Raw genomic sequence first — 17,257 nt, 5'->3', positions numbered from 1 at the left:
AATACTAGTATTTCATGCTTGCCTCTAACTTTAATGACTATTTCACTGGTCTGGGTTTTTTGAAAGCTGGCACTTGCTGAGAGTGAAAAGAGAGTATCTCACTTTGCTTAGCACTCAGCAGCTGAAGAATTCCCATGAGTGGCAGTTACCAGGTCAACAGCAATAGAACAACCCTTGATATTAATACTTTGTAAGCTAGGAAAACAAACTCAATTGAGTGTTACTCTTTTTCTAATGCTGTATAGGAAGCATTTCTTTACCTAGCATTTTTCAAATGCCAGAGAACAGCAGCTGTTTGTGTAGAATTATCTGTTGTTGTTAGCAATGTTCTTGCTTCTCTGCAGGACAATGACTTTATCCTTTAGAAGCAATGGAAAATGATAAATGAGGTTAACAAGCTTCAGTTGAAAGTGAAAACTAGATCTATGACTGCCCAACTCTTGTTGAATTCATTCTGGTCAAGGATTGGTTTGTTCATTTATTTTCAGGGAAAAAAGCATCTCTTTTTCTTGGCCTCCTGAGAATCAGAAAACATGATTGAAACTCTGCTGGAGCAGCTTATTTCAGGGCTTAGCAAAGAATACTAGGCACAGCATTTAGGGAATGTAGATAGCTTCTTTTCCTTAATGGCTTCCCAATCAGAAACTGGATGAACCTTCGGGATGCAGAAACAGGGAAGATCCTCTGGCAAGGAACAGAAGATCTGTCTGTACCTGGAGTGGAGCATGAAGGTACTGTGTGCCCTTATTGCGCATTTGGGGCTGGGTGGTGCTGCATGTCTAGGTCAGCAGAGTTGTGAGCATATCCCTGCTTTGAAGGACCAGATGTCCTGACTTTGTCCTCACACCTTCAGAGGCTTCCACCACAAAAATCTGGGGACACACTCCACAAAAAAGGGTGGGGGTGAATCAGGGGCTGGCAAAGTGGACAAGTTGAAGAATGCTAAGCAGTGAACCAAGCTGGGTAAGGAGTAACTGGCTGACCTTTGCTAGGTTAAGTGTTAGATCTAAAATGGAAGGTATAAAAATATAGTAACTTTTCTCAGTATAACAACAGGATTTAGTCGAGGTAGAGGTCAAATGGAGAACCAGGGGGGAAGAAGCATGCACAGTTACTATCCTGCCTGGCCACACACTATATTTGACCTGTGCTTTAAAGTGGTGCACACGGTACATTTGCTCTGCTCTCCTGTCCTTCTACCACTGCTAGAAGGCCTGTTGTCCTTCTACTCTGTCCTTGCTGATTAGCAGAGGACTTCACAGTCCCTTACTCTTCCCTATTTTTTTGTGACAAAGCACTGTGATAGGTAGTGTCCCTTGCCAAGAGCTTTGCTTTGGCTCTGGGAAGAGTCTGACCTCACTGAATTAATTTTGAAGACTTTCCTATTATGTGAGTACTGTAGCTGATCTCCAGTAAGTGGATTGAACTTGATCATTCAATTATGCTAGTGACATTGATTTATTTTTGGTTAAACATCAAGGACTGAGTTCTGCCTGTCACTACTAGGACTTACCTTTCCCATAATTTGGAAAATCTGCTGTATCTGAAGGAGGCAGCCAGAATATAAAGATCTTCCTCTGCCCAGAGAGCATACAGAAGATCTGTGGCAAAACTCTGTGAGTCCAGTAGTCTTCCAGCAATATACCTGGTTACAAAGCCCACTTAAGGCACAAGAGAAACAAGTTACCTTCTCATTTGGTCCCCAGCCAACATTCATCCGCTTTATGACAACAGTTCATTAATAGGACCAGTAGTATATCTCAGTTTAAGAGGGACCTGATGCAAGGGGTAGAAGATGCAGGTCAGAGCTAAAGGAAAGCAGAGCTGTGACTCAGTGATTACTAAAAGCATTTTCCAAGCTGTGTTTCTTTCAGCCTTGCTAACCTGTACTTCCATTCTCCTACCAGCACTAACAGCAAACAGTTCTGCTAATAGACCTTAGCAGATACTTACTTATGCCTATTGTATAAGATATCTATATTAAAGAAAAACATTCCAACACCTACAACTGTAGGAAAGCAATTGAAATACATCTTTTAAAAGAAATGTGGTAATTCATCATCTTAATACGGAATTTCTTAGACTGCAGGTTAGTGGTGTTTTGCCTTCTAGAAATAACTGTGTAATAGGAGACCTAGGAGAAATGAGGAAACAGGCTCTAGAAAGCAGAAGAAAATTAGTTAAAAATATTCCCAGTCTTGCCAGCCTTTGTCTGTAAAAGCTTCTTCTTGGATGCATGGCTAGTCTTTGAATCCTCTTAGCTCTGTCTTGACAGAGCACTGAGCTGCTGCGGTTCAATGCAAACTACAGGAAGGTGTGCTTTGGGGCAGGAAGGACAGCTGGAGCTGTGTATCAGGAGGGGTTTTTGCTTTGCCTCATTTCCCTTCTGCCATCTTTCTCACTTTGGCAGATCATATCACCTCACTGTGTCTCAGATTTTCTTCACACATAAAACAGGAACCCTCACCTCCATTAGAGTAGCTTGGGGAATTAATTAAAACATACTCTGGCATGAGATTAATGCCCATGGTAGAAGGAATTGTTAAGACCTGACATGGTGTGCAGTTCACTCATCCATTTAGAAGATGGATGACTGCAAACTGGAACAGGTGCAGAGAAGAGCCATTAGGAGAAGCCACTGAAAAGATTACAAATGGGAGAACAGTCTTCCTTAGGAGAAGAGAGGAAAAAAGATGTTCTTGTATGACTTAGTGAGAAAAGAAGGCTGAGATGGATAGATTATTCTCAATAAATAGGCTAAGAGCTGAGAAAAGGGAGAGGTGTCCGACAAAGGAGGATTACCTGACTATGAATTAAAAGAAGCTATAGGGAAATGTGATTCTGGTATAGTCCTGCAACAGAAACAGTGAGGACAAACAGAATCATAATATCACAGAATGGCTTGTGTTGGAAGGGACCTTAAATTTCCATTCCTCTGCTATGGGAAGAGACACCTTCCACTAGACCAGGTTGCTCAAAGCCCCATCCAGCCTGGCCTTGAACATTTCCAGGGATAGGGCAGCCACAGCTTCTCAGGACAGCCTGTGCCAGTATCTCACCCCCATCACAGGGAAGAACTTCCTAATGTCTAATCTAAATCTCCTCTCTAATGTTGGCCATGTGTGTCTCAAAGTCATTATATAATACTTGTGTGTGTGTGTTCTGTGGCCATTCAGGGCAAATCACAGTCTAGACATCACAAGGAATCAAATGTATAGCAGAATGAATAAATTGCATTGCCCTGAAATGGGACTTCTGATTGTTTTTTGAACAGGACTTCTATTTGATTTAAGTACAAGTTTCTTTAAAAAATGAACCTTTAAGTTTTGAATCATGATACTGTATTGCTACATAAAACTTACCAGTTAGATTAAATAAAAAGAATATTAACATGGTATTGGATTGCTGCTGAAGTCTGAACATTAAACTACTACAAATAGTGGAAATCACTGCCTGAGCACCTGAAACTGGTATTAACCTTCTAAACCAGCTTCTGACAGCAGGAGTTTTTCAATGTACCCAGTCAGCTCAATTCACTGACAGTGCATTCAAAAGTGGGAGGCAATCTGGGAGATGCAAATCTATAAAGTTTGTTTTCAAGCACATAATGGAGTAAGCTGCTGAGGTCTAGCACTAGTTGAATTGCCAGTGTCGTTCCCAGTCACCGGAGCCAGCTTTCATTCAGAAAATACAACTAATCCTTTCATTATGTAAGAAAAGATGTAGTTTGAAATATAAAATAAATTTGGCTAAGATAGCTTGCTTTCTTATATGTCCCAAATATTTAAGGTAGTTTCATTAAACTACATGAAAACATGATACAGATACTTTAATTGAATTTCAGTTTCTAAGTAAAAGTGGTTGTACCCAAAATTATTTGCTTAGTAAATAAGAAATGTGTCATTCATCACTTTCTAACCAGAATTAAGTATCTGACTGAATGTGTTTTAGCTTAAATAAATGTGCAGGTATAAGTATATACTCAAGTTAGAAAAAAAGCAGTAGTAAATTTTGGATAAATTTGATGCTTACCTGCATTTCAGCATAGTTTAGTATGAACCTAACTGATGAGAATCAAACTGCTTTCTCTTCTTCTATCTTTTTAATGGAAAAAGAAAAGATATGAAAAAAATGAGTTTTACATAAATAATTTCAATTATCATTTTCTGCTTGATGGTATAAATACAAAATAAAATCTCTTAGACCAGATGTTTAAAGACTACACAGTCCCACTTTTATTAAAAGTAACCATTTATTTTGTAGTTTTACATTATTAAAACAAACATTCCGAGCAGTCTGTCTTGAGGATGAAAGAAATGTAATTACTAAATTGCAGAATAGTTTTAACAAGTTATTTTACCCTTAACTGCAAAGGGATATTTATTCACAACAGGCTGTAGTCTGTACTTGTGAGGGCAATAAAGGATGGTGCCATGCAGATTTCTGTGCTAAAAAAAAAACAACAAAAAGGATTAAAAATAATTAGAGACCTTTTATATTTCAAACTCTTCTCTTACACTTCTAATTTTCTTTTTACCTCTTTTTTTTGTTTGATTTGTTTTTAACAGACCATGGGCTGTGTACTTCTCCATGGGATAGGATGGTAGCTTACATTCCCTAAGCCTCCAGCTCTCTAAATTGGTTTCTTATCAAAGTCCTACTCTACATCAGATGGATTTGACTGGGGTTTGGTAGACTCTTCCTTTAATTAAACAGCAGCCTGCTTACAGATGTTTTGATATGCTTTCCCTTTAAGAACAGTTTGGCTCATAAAGCACATGCCAGCTGTATTCCCTCCCCTCTTTATTCCTAATAAATTTACATGAAACATTTTCTAATATGCAGGAAGGAATATGTACCATCACACCACTGAAGCATGACAGGCTCGGGATATTTTTAGTATATTGACTCCCTCCTTTATTCTCTCGATTAGGACCTTGCAGCATATTAATCAGTGCTCCCAAACCATCCCTTCTCTTACTCCTCCACTTGTAAAAAAAGCCTTATGAAATATCTACCAGGTGCAGTTTGCCACTTGCTGTTGGTGGCTCACCAATTGCAAGAGCCCAGAAATCCTAGATTGCCAAATTACTCTCTTAAGCTCTAGTTTGGTACTGACTTTACTGCTTGTATGGGTCTCAGTGTTTGAGGAACAGGTATTCTGCACACTTGTACAGGACAACTTCCCAGAGCTGTGTGCGGTGGCTGAAACGGTGCTGTCGAGCTCAGAAATAGCCCTTTGTGGTTTGCAGGGGATATACAGTCTGAAAGGGAAGAAGTGAGGGGGGCTAACACACTGGGGGTACTACGCAGCCCTTCGGCTGCTTGTGATCTTCAGCACACTTCCTGAAGAAAAAATTCAAGTTGCATCTCATATTTCAACTTGAAGAGTTGTGAGGTTGAGTAATAAACACCTTAGAACCAGGAATCTGAGAGATCAGTGGTGTTCTGTCACAAATTTCATCCCTGGCTGTAGGCAAGGTGCTTAATCTATTTGCATCTTGGATTTCACTCCTGCAAATCTAAAAACGAAGTCATTTGTGAGAGGAGATCATGAGGGGTGAGCAGGGGCGGCCATGAGGGAAGATCATGAGGAGAGAGGCGGGAAGGTTGTGAGGGGAGAGCAGGGGCGGCCATGAGGGGTGAGGGAAGATTGTGAGGGGAGAGCAAGGGTGGCCATGACGGAAGGTCATGAGGGGAGAGTTGGGGCGGTCATGAGGGGAGATCATGAGGGGACAGGAGGGGTGGCCATGAGGGGTGAAGGGAGAACTTGAGGAGAGAGCAGCGGCAGCCATGGGCCATGAGGAGCGGTGGACTGTGAGGTGTGGCCATGAGGGGAGATCTTGAGGGAAGATGAGGGGTGGCCATGAGGGGTAGAGGCAGCAGCTATACAGTGTGGGCCGTTGTGGGGTGGCAGATGAGGAGTGGCTGTGACTGGAGATCATGAGAGGGGGTCAGTTTGCCCTTAGTGACATGGTTTAGTGGTGGGCTTGACAGTCCTGGGGTAACAGTTGGACTTGATGATCTTAAAGATCTTTTCCAGCCTAGCTGATTCTATGATTCTATGATTCTGTTGTGTCCAAATAATGCTTCTTTATCTGTTTCACAGCTCGAGTTCCTAAAAAAATCCTGAAATGCAAAGCAGTGTCTCGGGAGTTAAACTTTTCCTCAGCAGAACAAATGGAAAAATTCCGACTGGAACAGAAAGTTTATTTCAAAGGGCAGTGTCTAGAAGGTACGCATGTGCTCTGAGCAGTCCTGCTGCAGCACAGGGAGGGACCCCCAGCGCGGTGGGGATTAACGAAACTGAAACTGGTTGAACGTGGTGATTTTAATTTTTCAGAGTAGCACTGAAGCACTCATCTTGTCAGGTCTAATGGGGCACAGCATTAGGGATAGCATTTCATAAGTGTATTAACACTTCGTTATGTAAGAAAAAAATCTGGGTAATCATGCTTCAGGGCATAAATCCACCGCAGGCTGCCTGAGGCAAGGGAACAGGTTATTTTAGAGTCACCCGTTCATTACGAGGGTTCATGCGTCTTCCTCAGAAGCACCTAGTGCTGGCCACTGCCAGACTGGAGGCTGGACTAAAGGAGCCTCTGGTTTACTTTGGTTACAACAGTGCCACCAAGTATTGTCTGTGTGACTCCCTAGCTGCACCTCTGACCTCCCTCACTGTAGTATTACTCTTGATCTGGGGTGGAGGAGGGGGAGATAAAACATTGAGCTCCTTGTCTTTGGGCAGCCAGTTGTACACTTAATCTCAACTGGATCACAGGGATGTCTGCAAGAGTGGGAGTGTGGTTTCCCTGCTCACAATTAGGTGTGATGTAGTTTCCACTGAATGCTAAGGAAGTGGTGTGAGTTTATCTGTACCATCAGCTATTTCAGAGAGGGAGTATCTGCTCTAAGAGGAGGGCAGGGTTCAGTGCAGTTTAAGCTGTACAAATTAATATAAGTGTAAAATATTGGCAGCACAGCAGGACAGTCTAGGGACTTCCTCAGCCTCTCAGGTGAAAAGCAGAAGAGTCATTTGTGGATTTTATCTTCCTTCAAATACCTCTGGATCTTCTTTTTACTTTGCAGAATGGTTCTTTGAATTCGGTTTTGTGATTCCTAACTCCACAAACACTTGGCAGTCCTTGATAGAGGCAGCACCTGAATCACAGATGATGCCAGCTAATGTTTTAACGTGAGTGCCTTGGGAATACAGAATCTGAGAGCAGGCAGAGAAAAAGCAGTGTGTGGCATTTCCTTGGGGGGCTACAGTGGGAATGAAGTGAGGGAGCTGCTACCAACTCTGGATCACCCTCACTACTGTTAGCTGTTGAGAGATAAATGGGGCTAAGCCAACCTCATTACCTTCTTTCCCATAGGTCCAATTTGCATTAATATAGTAATAAAAGTTTGAAGAAAGTGGAACTGATCCTTTATTAGAGTTGCTTTATTTTTTTGAAAGGTGAACCGTGAAAGGATTTTACAATGCTTTGCAGCTTAATACCCAGGAAAACCAGAACAACGAGATATCTGGGCCATTTTCAAATCTAGCTGTTCATCACTGACTTGTGTCCAAGGTGGCAGTTTTTCATGCAATATATCACCCATAGGAGCTGCTCTAGCGTTTCGTTTCAGCTCCCTACCATTTTGCCAAGCTTTGTGTCTTTTACATTGGCTTATAAACCATACATTTAGTCACACAGAGCTGTATCTGGGGATAAAATGTCCTTAACAGATAGCAAGTAGTCATTTTACAGTCACCTGTAATGGTATTCATGCATCTTCCGCAGAAACATCTGGTCCTGGCCACTGTTTGCCCATTGAGTTGTCAGCAAGCCAGCAATCCTGTGGGCTTGTGTCAGAGTGGCACATGCTGGGCACCACTGAGTGTGGACAGCCAGGCACAAGGGGACAAACAGAAAAGGCTCCTTGAGGGAGGCCCCTGGGAAGCTATAATGACTGACAAAAAGCCACCTTCCCTGCAGTGCTAGATGGGTGCTGGCAAGCACATGAGGAACACGTTGCCAGCAGAGACAGAAGGGTATTGGAATCCTGCTGCCAACAAGAGGCAGACAGGAGCAGCCAGTCTCACCGCAAGGTTGCTGAGTCCTCTGGAAGACCTCCCTCTCCAGCATTTTCCCTCTCATTCCCTGTCTGGAAGAAAGCCAGTTGCATAGAGAAGGCACCGGGATAGGAACTACCATCACTGATTTCTAGTCACAGCACATTTCAAAGAGAGAGTGGTCTCAGAAGAGGGCATCAGTGTTCAAATAGTGCTCCCTGGCACAATCCCTGGCACAATACCTGCTCAGAACCTCACAGGTGCTACACATGTCCTCAGCTACCAGAGCTGGTGTCTCTCAGTCAGTACAGGAGAAGCCAGATTTGGGAATCAGAGTAAAGAAACAAAGACATCTGACAAGTTGGTTTTGACCATCTCAGGAAATCAAGGCATTTTCAGGACTGGGAGTCATGAGAGTCCAGTTCTCACTCAACTGACCTTGAGGATTTTCCAGTGTCCCATTCTCTCCCTGGAGCATGGACTTGTAGTGGGCAGCCAAGATCTATCTCCTATACATGGAGGTGTCCTAAAGTCATTCTTGAGACTTTTCAGTAGAATCACCAGCCCAAAGAAATCCAAAAGGGGTTTTGTGACCCAAAGAAATCAGCTTTTTTCAGCTGCCAAGACTTGGAGAGCCTCTCACCTTCTGATATTTCTGAAAACCTTGTGTTTGTCTCAGTGTCTCCATAACAGGAAAGAATGGAGATGTGATACTTAGCGCGCAGGATTCCTGAATATCAATCAGACTGAGAACATACCCCAACATTTGAGTTCAAACTTTGTCCACGCCACAGCAAAAAACTTACACTCTTGCCAGGTACAGCTTTGCCAGTGGTACAGATACTAAGAGCCATAGTGGAGATGGTACTGCTGCGTTGATTTTCAAGAGCCATGTTATTAGACACAGTCAGATCACACTGCTCAGGTGTCCAGGTGCTGTAATGGCCTCAGAGTTCTTACTTTTAGCCACCAAAACCTCAGAGTCAGCAAGTTAAACCACCAGAGCTTTTGTCACACCCAACACTGCACTTCCATTGCAGTATAAAATATGCTTTTGCATTTGCACTTAAGTGCTTCTTGAGGGAAATTACACACTAAGTTAGTTGAAGTACCTTGCCAAGCACTACAGGACAGAGTTGGGGAATAAAATAAGAATTCCCATTGGTTTTCACTATTGACTGCAGGAGAGAGGGGCCTGAAGGTGCTGGGACTGCTACTTTATTTTTAGCAGTAGAAGTGAGCAGATGTTTGCTGTGAGCCCTCTGCAGCCTGTGGGGTACTTTGCCCAGAGTGGGAGTGACGAGAGAGGGAGGGATGGGAAGAACTGCTCCCTGTAGGAATGCAGTGGGGAGCTCCTTCGGCCCCAGCCACCTCTGGATCAAGACACAATGCTCATTGCATGTGGCTCCGAACCAAAGCTCCTGTTACGGGGGATCAGGTGGCAGCCCAGGCTTGTGAGAGCACTGAGAGGAGCAGTCATTTCTACTGTCATGCAATCTTCTAATACCTCTTCTCTCTCCTCTTTTCCTTCCACAGTGGTAATGTTATTATAGAAACCAAATTCTATGATGACGATCTTCTCGTAAGCACTTCCAGAGTGAGACTTTTCTACGTTTGAGATGGGGCTTTTTGGAGCTGTTTTAGTTTTCCTCCATACAGTTCTTGGTGCAAAACCCCCTGACTATCCAGTGGAAGACACTCCTGTAGGCGGTGACCCCTGGGGACCAGCTCAACGTGGGTTGTGACCTTTGCCCATCAGTTATTTTGCTTTCTCCTCTGACAAGACCAGACCAAACCCTCAGAGACAGGACCAGCTGCTCAGCAATGCACTGGGGAAAAGAGGCTGTCTCTGAACACGGGCAAACGATGGTCATGGAGAACCAATACTGTAAATTATGTTAGTCTCATTCTTTGTACTTCTCTGGATCCTGGTATAATCTCCCATTTCCACTCACACCAAACTCTCAATGCGTTTCATTTTTGCGGGATTAAGTTAACCTTTTCATTTTTCTCATGTTGTAGGTTTTTAACCTTTTACTGGATTCCTGTGTAATTGGTCCACACATCCTCTTAACTGAACTTGTAAAATAGACTGTGATATCACCTAATGTAACTAAAACAACTTTCTCAATTAAAACATTCCTACCGTCCAAAGAAGGGAAGAAATGTTAGCTCTCTGCGTTTTCCTTTCTATTACAAAAATGACTCACAGCAGCCACAAACTGCTATTGCTTAAGCCAGCAGCAGAACAGGACTTCCCGTGCCCCTCTGATCCTTGTTACATTTCTCCTCCTCCAGCCGCCCATGTTGAAAAGGTTTCCTGACTGCTCTGAGCGAGCCTTTTCCTCATCCTCATTTCTGTCCGCCAGTCCCATAGGGCAGTTTGTGCTGTTCGCTATCACTTGTTTCTTGAGCAGCACTGCACACTGTTCTGCTTTCCCAACTTTCTAGGAACCCCTGCAGAAAACCTATGTTCCCTGAGCCCACCAGCACCAGCCCTGTGTAGGGCCAAGCAAACTGAGGCACAGCTGAGGCTGCAGTGGCTGAGCCAAACAATCCCCACATGTTGTGCAGCTTTAATGATACATGGCATCAGTTTAGCTACCAAAAGCAGCGTCCTCGAGCCCTACTGCTACTCTTTCCCCCCTGTTGTTCGTAGTTCTAGCACATGCCAATCTTGGGAAGAAGGCATTTCCAGCTTCTGCTCTTAAACATCACGGACAGCTTTATGTTCGTTTGACACCATGGGTAGCCTGGGCTTGCGATTCTCAGGCACCACAGAGAAATGAAATGCATCACCTCAGATCCTGAGTTCAGCCACTGGGTGTACATGGGAGGAATACAGCATAAAAATTTTTGTAGGTGAATTGAAGCTGGACCATTAATCCCCATGAGGAAAGTGTTAGCCATTGTAGCGGCTTATGCACGAGACCTTACTGATGGGTTTCAGCCTGCTGGACTCATGGGGCAGAGACTTCTCAGTAGCATGGCCCATGTTAGGCCAGCCTTTACACAGAGATCAGCTGAAACTGCCTTCTGCACCCAGCGTGAACGACACCCTGTGATGGTATCTCCATCACAGAGGGGAGACAGAAGGTATCCAAAAAGGGAAAGTATAAAAGGTGGGTGGCCTGGAGAGAGGTAGCTCAATTCCATGCGAGATGTTCCAATAGATGTTCCCAGGACAGATCCGGCTGCCCTGGGAGAGGGCCCCGGTGGGACGCGAATCCTGAGGAAGCCTGGGGTGGCACCGAAGCCCCCTCCCTGCCCGCTCGCACCCTCCTGGTCTGGGCTGTCCCAGTTCGTCTGTCTCGCCCAGTTGGATGCGGCCGGACCCGCGTCGGCGGCTCTGCGGCGGGTCACTGCCGCCCTCAAGTGGCTCCCTGGGAAATAGCTGGCAGCTCAGCGGCTCGTGCCCCGGGACCAGCATCCCCCAGCGCGAGGCTAAGCCTCCCTTTACGAACCGTCGGAGCAAACGCCAGGGCCCGATCTGACGGCAGAAAGGCCCCGGTAGGGCAGAGCTCAGCGTGCTCTGACCTGACACCACCCAAATCCGGGTGAAGGACCCCCGGGTGCTGGGAGCAGGAACTTCCCGCAGGGCTAAGGGGCATTTGTGAGCGCTGAGAGAAGGGGCAGGAGACACTGTTAATGGGCTGCTCTTAGCGTGCCCCTACCCAGGGGCTGAGTGTGGTGCTGGCAGCTTACAGTTCCCTTGCATGGGGCCATTGACATCGGGCCAGCAAAGGCACCAGCCAAGGGAAAAGTAGTGCTGGAAGGGGCAGGAGAGGAGCAGGAGGTCAGAACCTGTGTGCCACCAACTGCCCATGTGTCCAGGGTTGTTCTCTCCACAGTGTGAGGGCAGCCCCCTGCCATCCTTTGTGCAAAGGCTGGTGGGGGGAGAAGTGGGTGCGAGGAGCAACACAGCAGTTACTCCTTTTATTTACCAAAAAAGTCCCCACCCAGAAACCTGCAGCCTCAGCAGGCATCTCTGGGCAGGGGAACTTCCCCCAGCAGCGTCCACGTGCCAGGCTCTGCACAAGGGGAGGGCCACATGGTGGCAAAAGGGGCAATTCTGGGGGGTAGAACCTGGCTGGGGCAGATGAGGAGCCTCTCGCCAGGCAGGGCCACTCCCAGTGCCCAGCCACTCACACAAACCCTGGCTCACCTGAAGATGCTGCTTCCCAGAACATGCTGGAGCTGCTGGCATCAGACTGGCCAAGCAGTTCTGGGAAGAGGGAACCAGCCTAATTCAGCAGGAGCAGCAGCAGCCATTGTGAGTGAATCCCAGCCAAGAGCCGCAGCTTCCTCTGCTCACTGTTCACAGCCGGGGTGTTTTGGGCTCAGCAGCTCTCATGGTGGGTGCAAGAGCCTTCAGCCACTAGCATGCAGCAGGCATTTGTTTTTGCAACAGCCTTGAGCAGGGAACATGCCTGGGAGGCTGCTCTCTGCCACAGGGGGCTCACCCCCCACACTGGGAGGGAACCTGGCAGCAACAGCAGGGTGGCCCCGTGGAGCCCAGATACACAGCCAGAGGCAACAGAGGCACATTGGGAAATGGAGGAAGGATGGAAAAGCAAGTGGAAGCTGGGGCTGTGCACAGAATGGGGGACTGGCACAGACAGATTCAGGGTGAAGCTTGTCCAAAGCAAGCTTGATCCTCATTGCCCTTCAGCCAAGTCTTCACCTGGGAGCCCTCCCAGCTCTTGGGTTTGGCACAGCTGCTGTGCAAAAGCAGCGAGGCAGCATGGAAGGAGGGTGATGCACAACAGGCTTTTGGCTTTAGGGGAGCTCTCTACATGGTTTTGGGGTCCATCACACCACAGGGGCTCCCTGAAGCATAGGCATGGCTTATGGCGATGAACAACACCAGTAGGTCTGGCTGCAAAGCAGGACCCTGACCCTGGGCATGTTGGGGTCTTGCCTGTGTGCTGCAGTGGGGGAACAGGGCAGCTCCTCCACACCACACAGCAAGCACTAGGCTCTTACATCCTCGCTGCCGACAGTCAGCACCATCAGTGTGTTACCTACCCCGGCTGCCACCGGGGAATCTCGGCTGCCTGAGCGCCCAGCGAAGTGGAGCAGGGCTCACGCTGGCACGCTGCCCCAGATCTGCCCTGCCCGATAACGCTCAGGCGGGAAGCAGAGCCCTCCTAATGCCGTTAATGAGCTGATTCACGAGAAAGTTACTGGTGAACAAAGGGCGCACAAACAGCCCAGGGCCACGTTATGTTCGGTGCCTGCTTTGCTACTCTTACCTTCCCGCGGGTGCAGGCAGCACAGGCAGGCGGCAGACAGTGCGTGGCAGCAGGCAGCCAGCAGCAGCAGGCAGCCAGCAGGGCCAGCACCGTCGTGTTCCAACTCATCCAGCTCCATCCTCCCCCAGCAGCACTGGGAGGGCGACAGGAGGGCTGGGAAGATTCAAGTCCCTCTGTCCCTTTTGGGGGGTAGAGATCCTGCTCCTGGGTCACTAGGACAGCGCAGCCAGGCATCGAACTGCTTGGACAAAGGGACTTCAGGGCTGTCGGGTCACTTGGGCACAGCCCCTTCCATCCTCAAAGGCAGGAAGGCAGCCAGGGCAGAGGCTGCCAAAGGGCCCCTTTTCAGCCTGAGGTGCTAAACTCCTCCTGCCCTAGGGAGCCTCAGGCCACCAGCCCATCGGTGCTATGGGATTTGGGTGCAATCTCTATTGGGACTCAGCACTCACCTCACTCCACTGCACACCCGACATTCACACCAGTGCTCCCCAGCAGTACCCCACACTGTGGGAGGGGAGTAGGGCAAGCCATCACCACAGCCCCTCTTGCAGAGCTTCCCATTCTTATGGTACCCAGCTCTGTGTCAAACCGCAGCCTGCTCTCACAGTGCCAGGCAAGGCAGGGAGTGTGGCAGGCACCCAAGAGGGGTGAAGAGCTGGGAGGGGATGAGCTGGGATGCAGAGGCAGGGAAGGAGAGCACAGTAGGACTGTGCTGCAGAAAGCTCTCCAGGTGTCCCAAAAGCCAGGCTGGAAAGGGTTGGCACTGCCTCAGGTGTGTAAAAAGGGAACGGTGACAAGCTGTGGGAAGGGGTCACGCTAACACCAGCTATGGAAGATGGGCACCAGGAAACTGTGGGAGATGCTATCAGAATGAAGACCTTGACAATGAGGGACTCACAGAGCTAGGGTCATCCAGTTGATAGAGAAGCAAAAGTGGCACGAGGAGAGGGCAGAGACCTTATATGCATTGGAGGAAGTGGCAAAACCAAGAGCTGAGGCCAGATACATTAGGCTGAGGAACCGGGAACATCTGCACCTCTTGATGCTTCCTGGGATCGTCGCAGGAAATTCCCTAACATAGAGCAGGGCATGGGGAAACAGAGGCGAGTTCTGGCTGCCCCAGGCCAGGGGACACGCTGTGCCACCCATCCGTCCTCATCACCAACAGCATGTTTGGGTCTCCTGGCAGGCTGGCCTTGGCCTGTCACCGCGGTTCTGCCGTAGCTCTCGGGGCGGATGCTGGGGTGCTTGGCTTCCTCATCCCACAGCACTAGATGGTGCTGCAATACAGCGATATGGCCTGGACCGCACAGCGCCGGCACAGCGCCGGCGGCCGAGGGGGAAGGACTCTGGCTTTAGGCCACCGCGTCAGCCACGACCTCAAGGGAGCCACGGAGGGGCAGCTCTGGCCGATCAGCCCATGGCAGGCAGGCTGCAGGGCCAGCTGGGATGGGACATGCCACCAGCTCTATCCCAGGAGAGGAGTAGCCCTTGTGCTGGACCAGATACACTGAGCCCTCTGCCAGCTCAGAGCCCCAGGGTTACTGACAGGCACAAACTAAGGGCCAGGGTGAGATGTGCCAGCATCTCCCACAAGACTGACACCCCCATGCCTTGCTCCTGCCTTTCGTTCCTCTTTTGTCCCTACTTCGAGAAGCCTTGAGAGCCCAAGGCCACAGCTAACAGCACTATGGGGCTCCCACAGCTGAATGTAGCCCCCAGCCTTTGCTGGGAGCAGCCCTCACTGTAGGATGCTCCACAGCCCCCCCGTGGGGCAGCAGCTCCAGTAGGTGCTTCTTGTTCACCCCTTCCCATAGCAAAGTTGTGCTCCCTGCTCCTGCCTGCTGCTCACCCCCCCAGGGAGGTCATAATTCTAGGGACCAGCCTTTGCGCTGAGAGTTGTCCCCAGGGAAACAGCATCCTCACCGTCAGCGGATAAGCAGGGCTGGGAGGGGATGTGCCGCTACAATGGCTGTGGTTTGACTTGGAGGGCTCGAGGCTGCTGCCTCTGAACCCCACAGCAGCTAGGGGCCACTCCAGGGCCTCATGCTGCCTTTGGGGCCACACTTCGTGGTGTAGCAAACCCTGGGCAGCCTCCACAGGCTCCCCAGACCCATGCAGGACCACACTGCCTGCCAGGCAATTTGGAGCCACATTCCTTCTCTGCCTGTGGACCCAGGGTCTGGCAGTGAATCGGCTGCTTGCCGCAGAGGGGACAGCTCATACCTGCTGTGGGTTGTCCCCCTCAGCAGTGCCCACAGGTCTCACACCAACTGAGCATCCATCCAGGTCTCCAGCTTTGTACACAAGCTGCATCATCCCTTGCACCTCCCGCCCTAAGTCATGAAAGAGGGGTGCTGTTTTCCAGCTCCCTGAAAGACCAGGGCCAAAAGCCTGCTCTGCCTGCAGCAAAGGAGAGATTGGTGCTTACAGAGCTTGGAGCACCCTATGCCCAAAGGGAGCTGGACGACTCACATCCTCACCTAACACCCAACTGGTATGCAGGGAGAGGCAGAGCCCCTCACCTTCAGGCCTCCCTCCTGGGTGGGAAAGGATGCATGCAAATACCCTATTCCTCTGGATTTACAGCCTGAGGTCCCCATCCCTGTGGATTCTCTAAGGGTTAATTGGGTTGGACTTTCTCACCCCCCCAGCTGTCTCCTTTGCATTGTGCTTCCCTACAAAAGGGGTGCAAGAGCTTCTCCAGATCCACACTCTGCTCTGAAGCACAGCACTCACCACTTCCTCCCAGGTCTATTCCTGGCCTCCAAGCCCACTGCCACTGGCTGCTCCCCACCCCTCCCACCAGGGCACTCCATCTGGCTGTGACAAGACAGACAAGATGGAGCAGCCATTGGCACAGGGGAGGATGGAGGATTCCCAGTGTCTGTGTAGGAGCCACTGGCAGCCCAGCGCTGCTCCCCCTTTCGAGGCTCTCACCCCAGAGCATGGAAGAACCGGGGTGGTGGTCCCAGTGAGATCTGGCGGCAGCTGTTAGCATCCAGCTGGGTTTCAGAGCTTGAGGACCTCCACTGGGCTGGGAACTGCCAGTTTTTTCCAACTGCTGGCAGTTACAGTACCAGAGCTGCTCTGGCTCACTGAGGGGGACATGGCAGCCAGGGACAGGACAGGAACTAGATATCTCACATCCACCCTTCAGCATGGGCTAGATTTTCCTGCTGCTATGTGGGATGAGACAAGATTGATCAATGGCCCTGGGCTTCCCCAGCCTGCTCCTGAGGGATCTTCTCCCCTGGGACACCTCATACCCTGAGCCTGGTGGATTGTTCTGCCAGAGGAACAGCTCTTCATGATTATTTTCAACAGCTATGCCCCAAAAGCACTTCTGTGTTTGTGATCTTGAGGATTTGTGCCTGGAAGGCAGTTTCACTCATTAGACTCTAAAGTAGATGCCAATTATTTGCTCAGACACAAACTGCACTAGTAACCCTGGCCATATCTAATTCAGAGTCCAAGTCCTTCATTCCCTACAGACAAGTTCTCCACCAAGCCCTCAAGGTGATCCAAATTTCATGAAAGTCGTCAAGATGCAACAAGAAGAGTTTTGGATGAGGCTAACAAAGTTACAGCTGGAGCAGTTACAAGCTTGAGCTGATGAAACAGGCTCTAACCTAATATGGGCAGGAAGTCAGAACTGAAGGTAGGTCCAGACCCAGTTCAGTTGCCTGCAGGGCATGAGCTCAGCCCTACTAGTTACACTGGCTATGATCTTTCTTTGTGCAGCTCTGCTCGTGCATCATATTTTGGGCCAATCACATGGATGTTCTCTCAATTCACCTGGACACACACTGGACATTGTTGCTCCATTAAAGGGCCAGCCACAGCAGTCTTGGGAAGGGCTGTCCTTGGTCAAAGTAATCGCTTCTACACATCACACAGCCTAAGACCTTCCGGGCTTGTATGAGCCAGCCTGCAGCTC

At 48.7% G+C, this 17,257-nt stretch overlaps 1 protein-coding gene across 1 annotated transcript in view; it reads left to right on the top strand.

Annotated features, from left to right (window-relative positions):
• Positions 1-9,864, top strand: part of PDE6D (phosphodiesterase 6D) — a 35,722-nt gene extending 25,858 nt beyond the window's left edge. Inside the window, exons 2-5 of the mRNA XM_080623190.1 lie at positions 643-731; positions 6,110-6,235; positions 7,090-7,195; positions 9,599-9,864. Of these exons, the coding sequence (XP_080479316.1) occupies positions 643-731; positions 6,110-6,235; positions 7,090-7,195; positions 9,599-9,680 (403 nt within the window). The 3' untranslated portion in view covers positions 9,681-9,864. The remainder of the gene's footprint in view (positions 1-642; positions 732-6,109; positions 6,236-7,089; positions 7,196-9,598) is intronic.
• Positions 9,865-17,257: the final 7,393 nt, after the last annotated feature.

The sequence above is a fragment of the Psittacula echo genome (genome assembly GCF_963264785.1).
Source record: "Psittacula echo genome assembly, chromosome: 7".
NCBI classification, from domain to species: Eukaryota; Metazoa; Chordata; class Aves; order Psittaciformes; family Psittacidae; genus Psittacula; species Psittacula echo.
The sequence above is the reverse complement of the archived record's forward strand: the minus strand, read 5'-3'. Positions and strand labels throughout refer to the sequence as shown.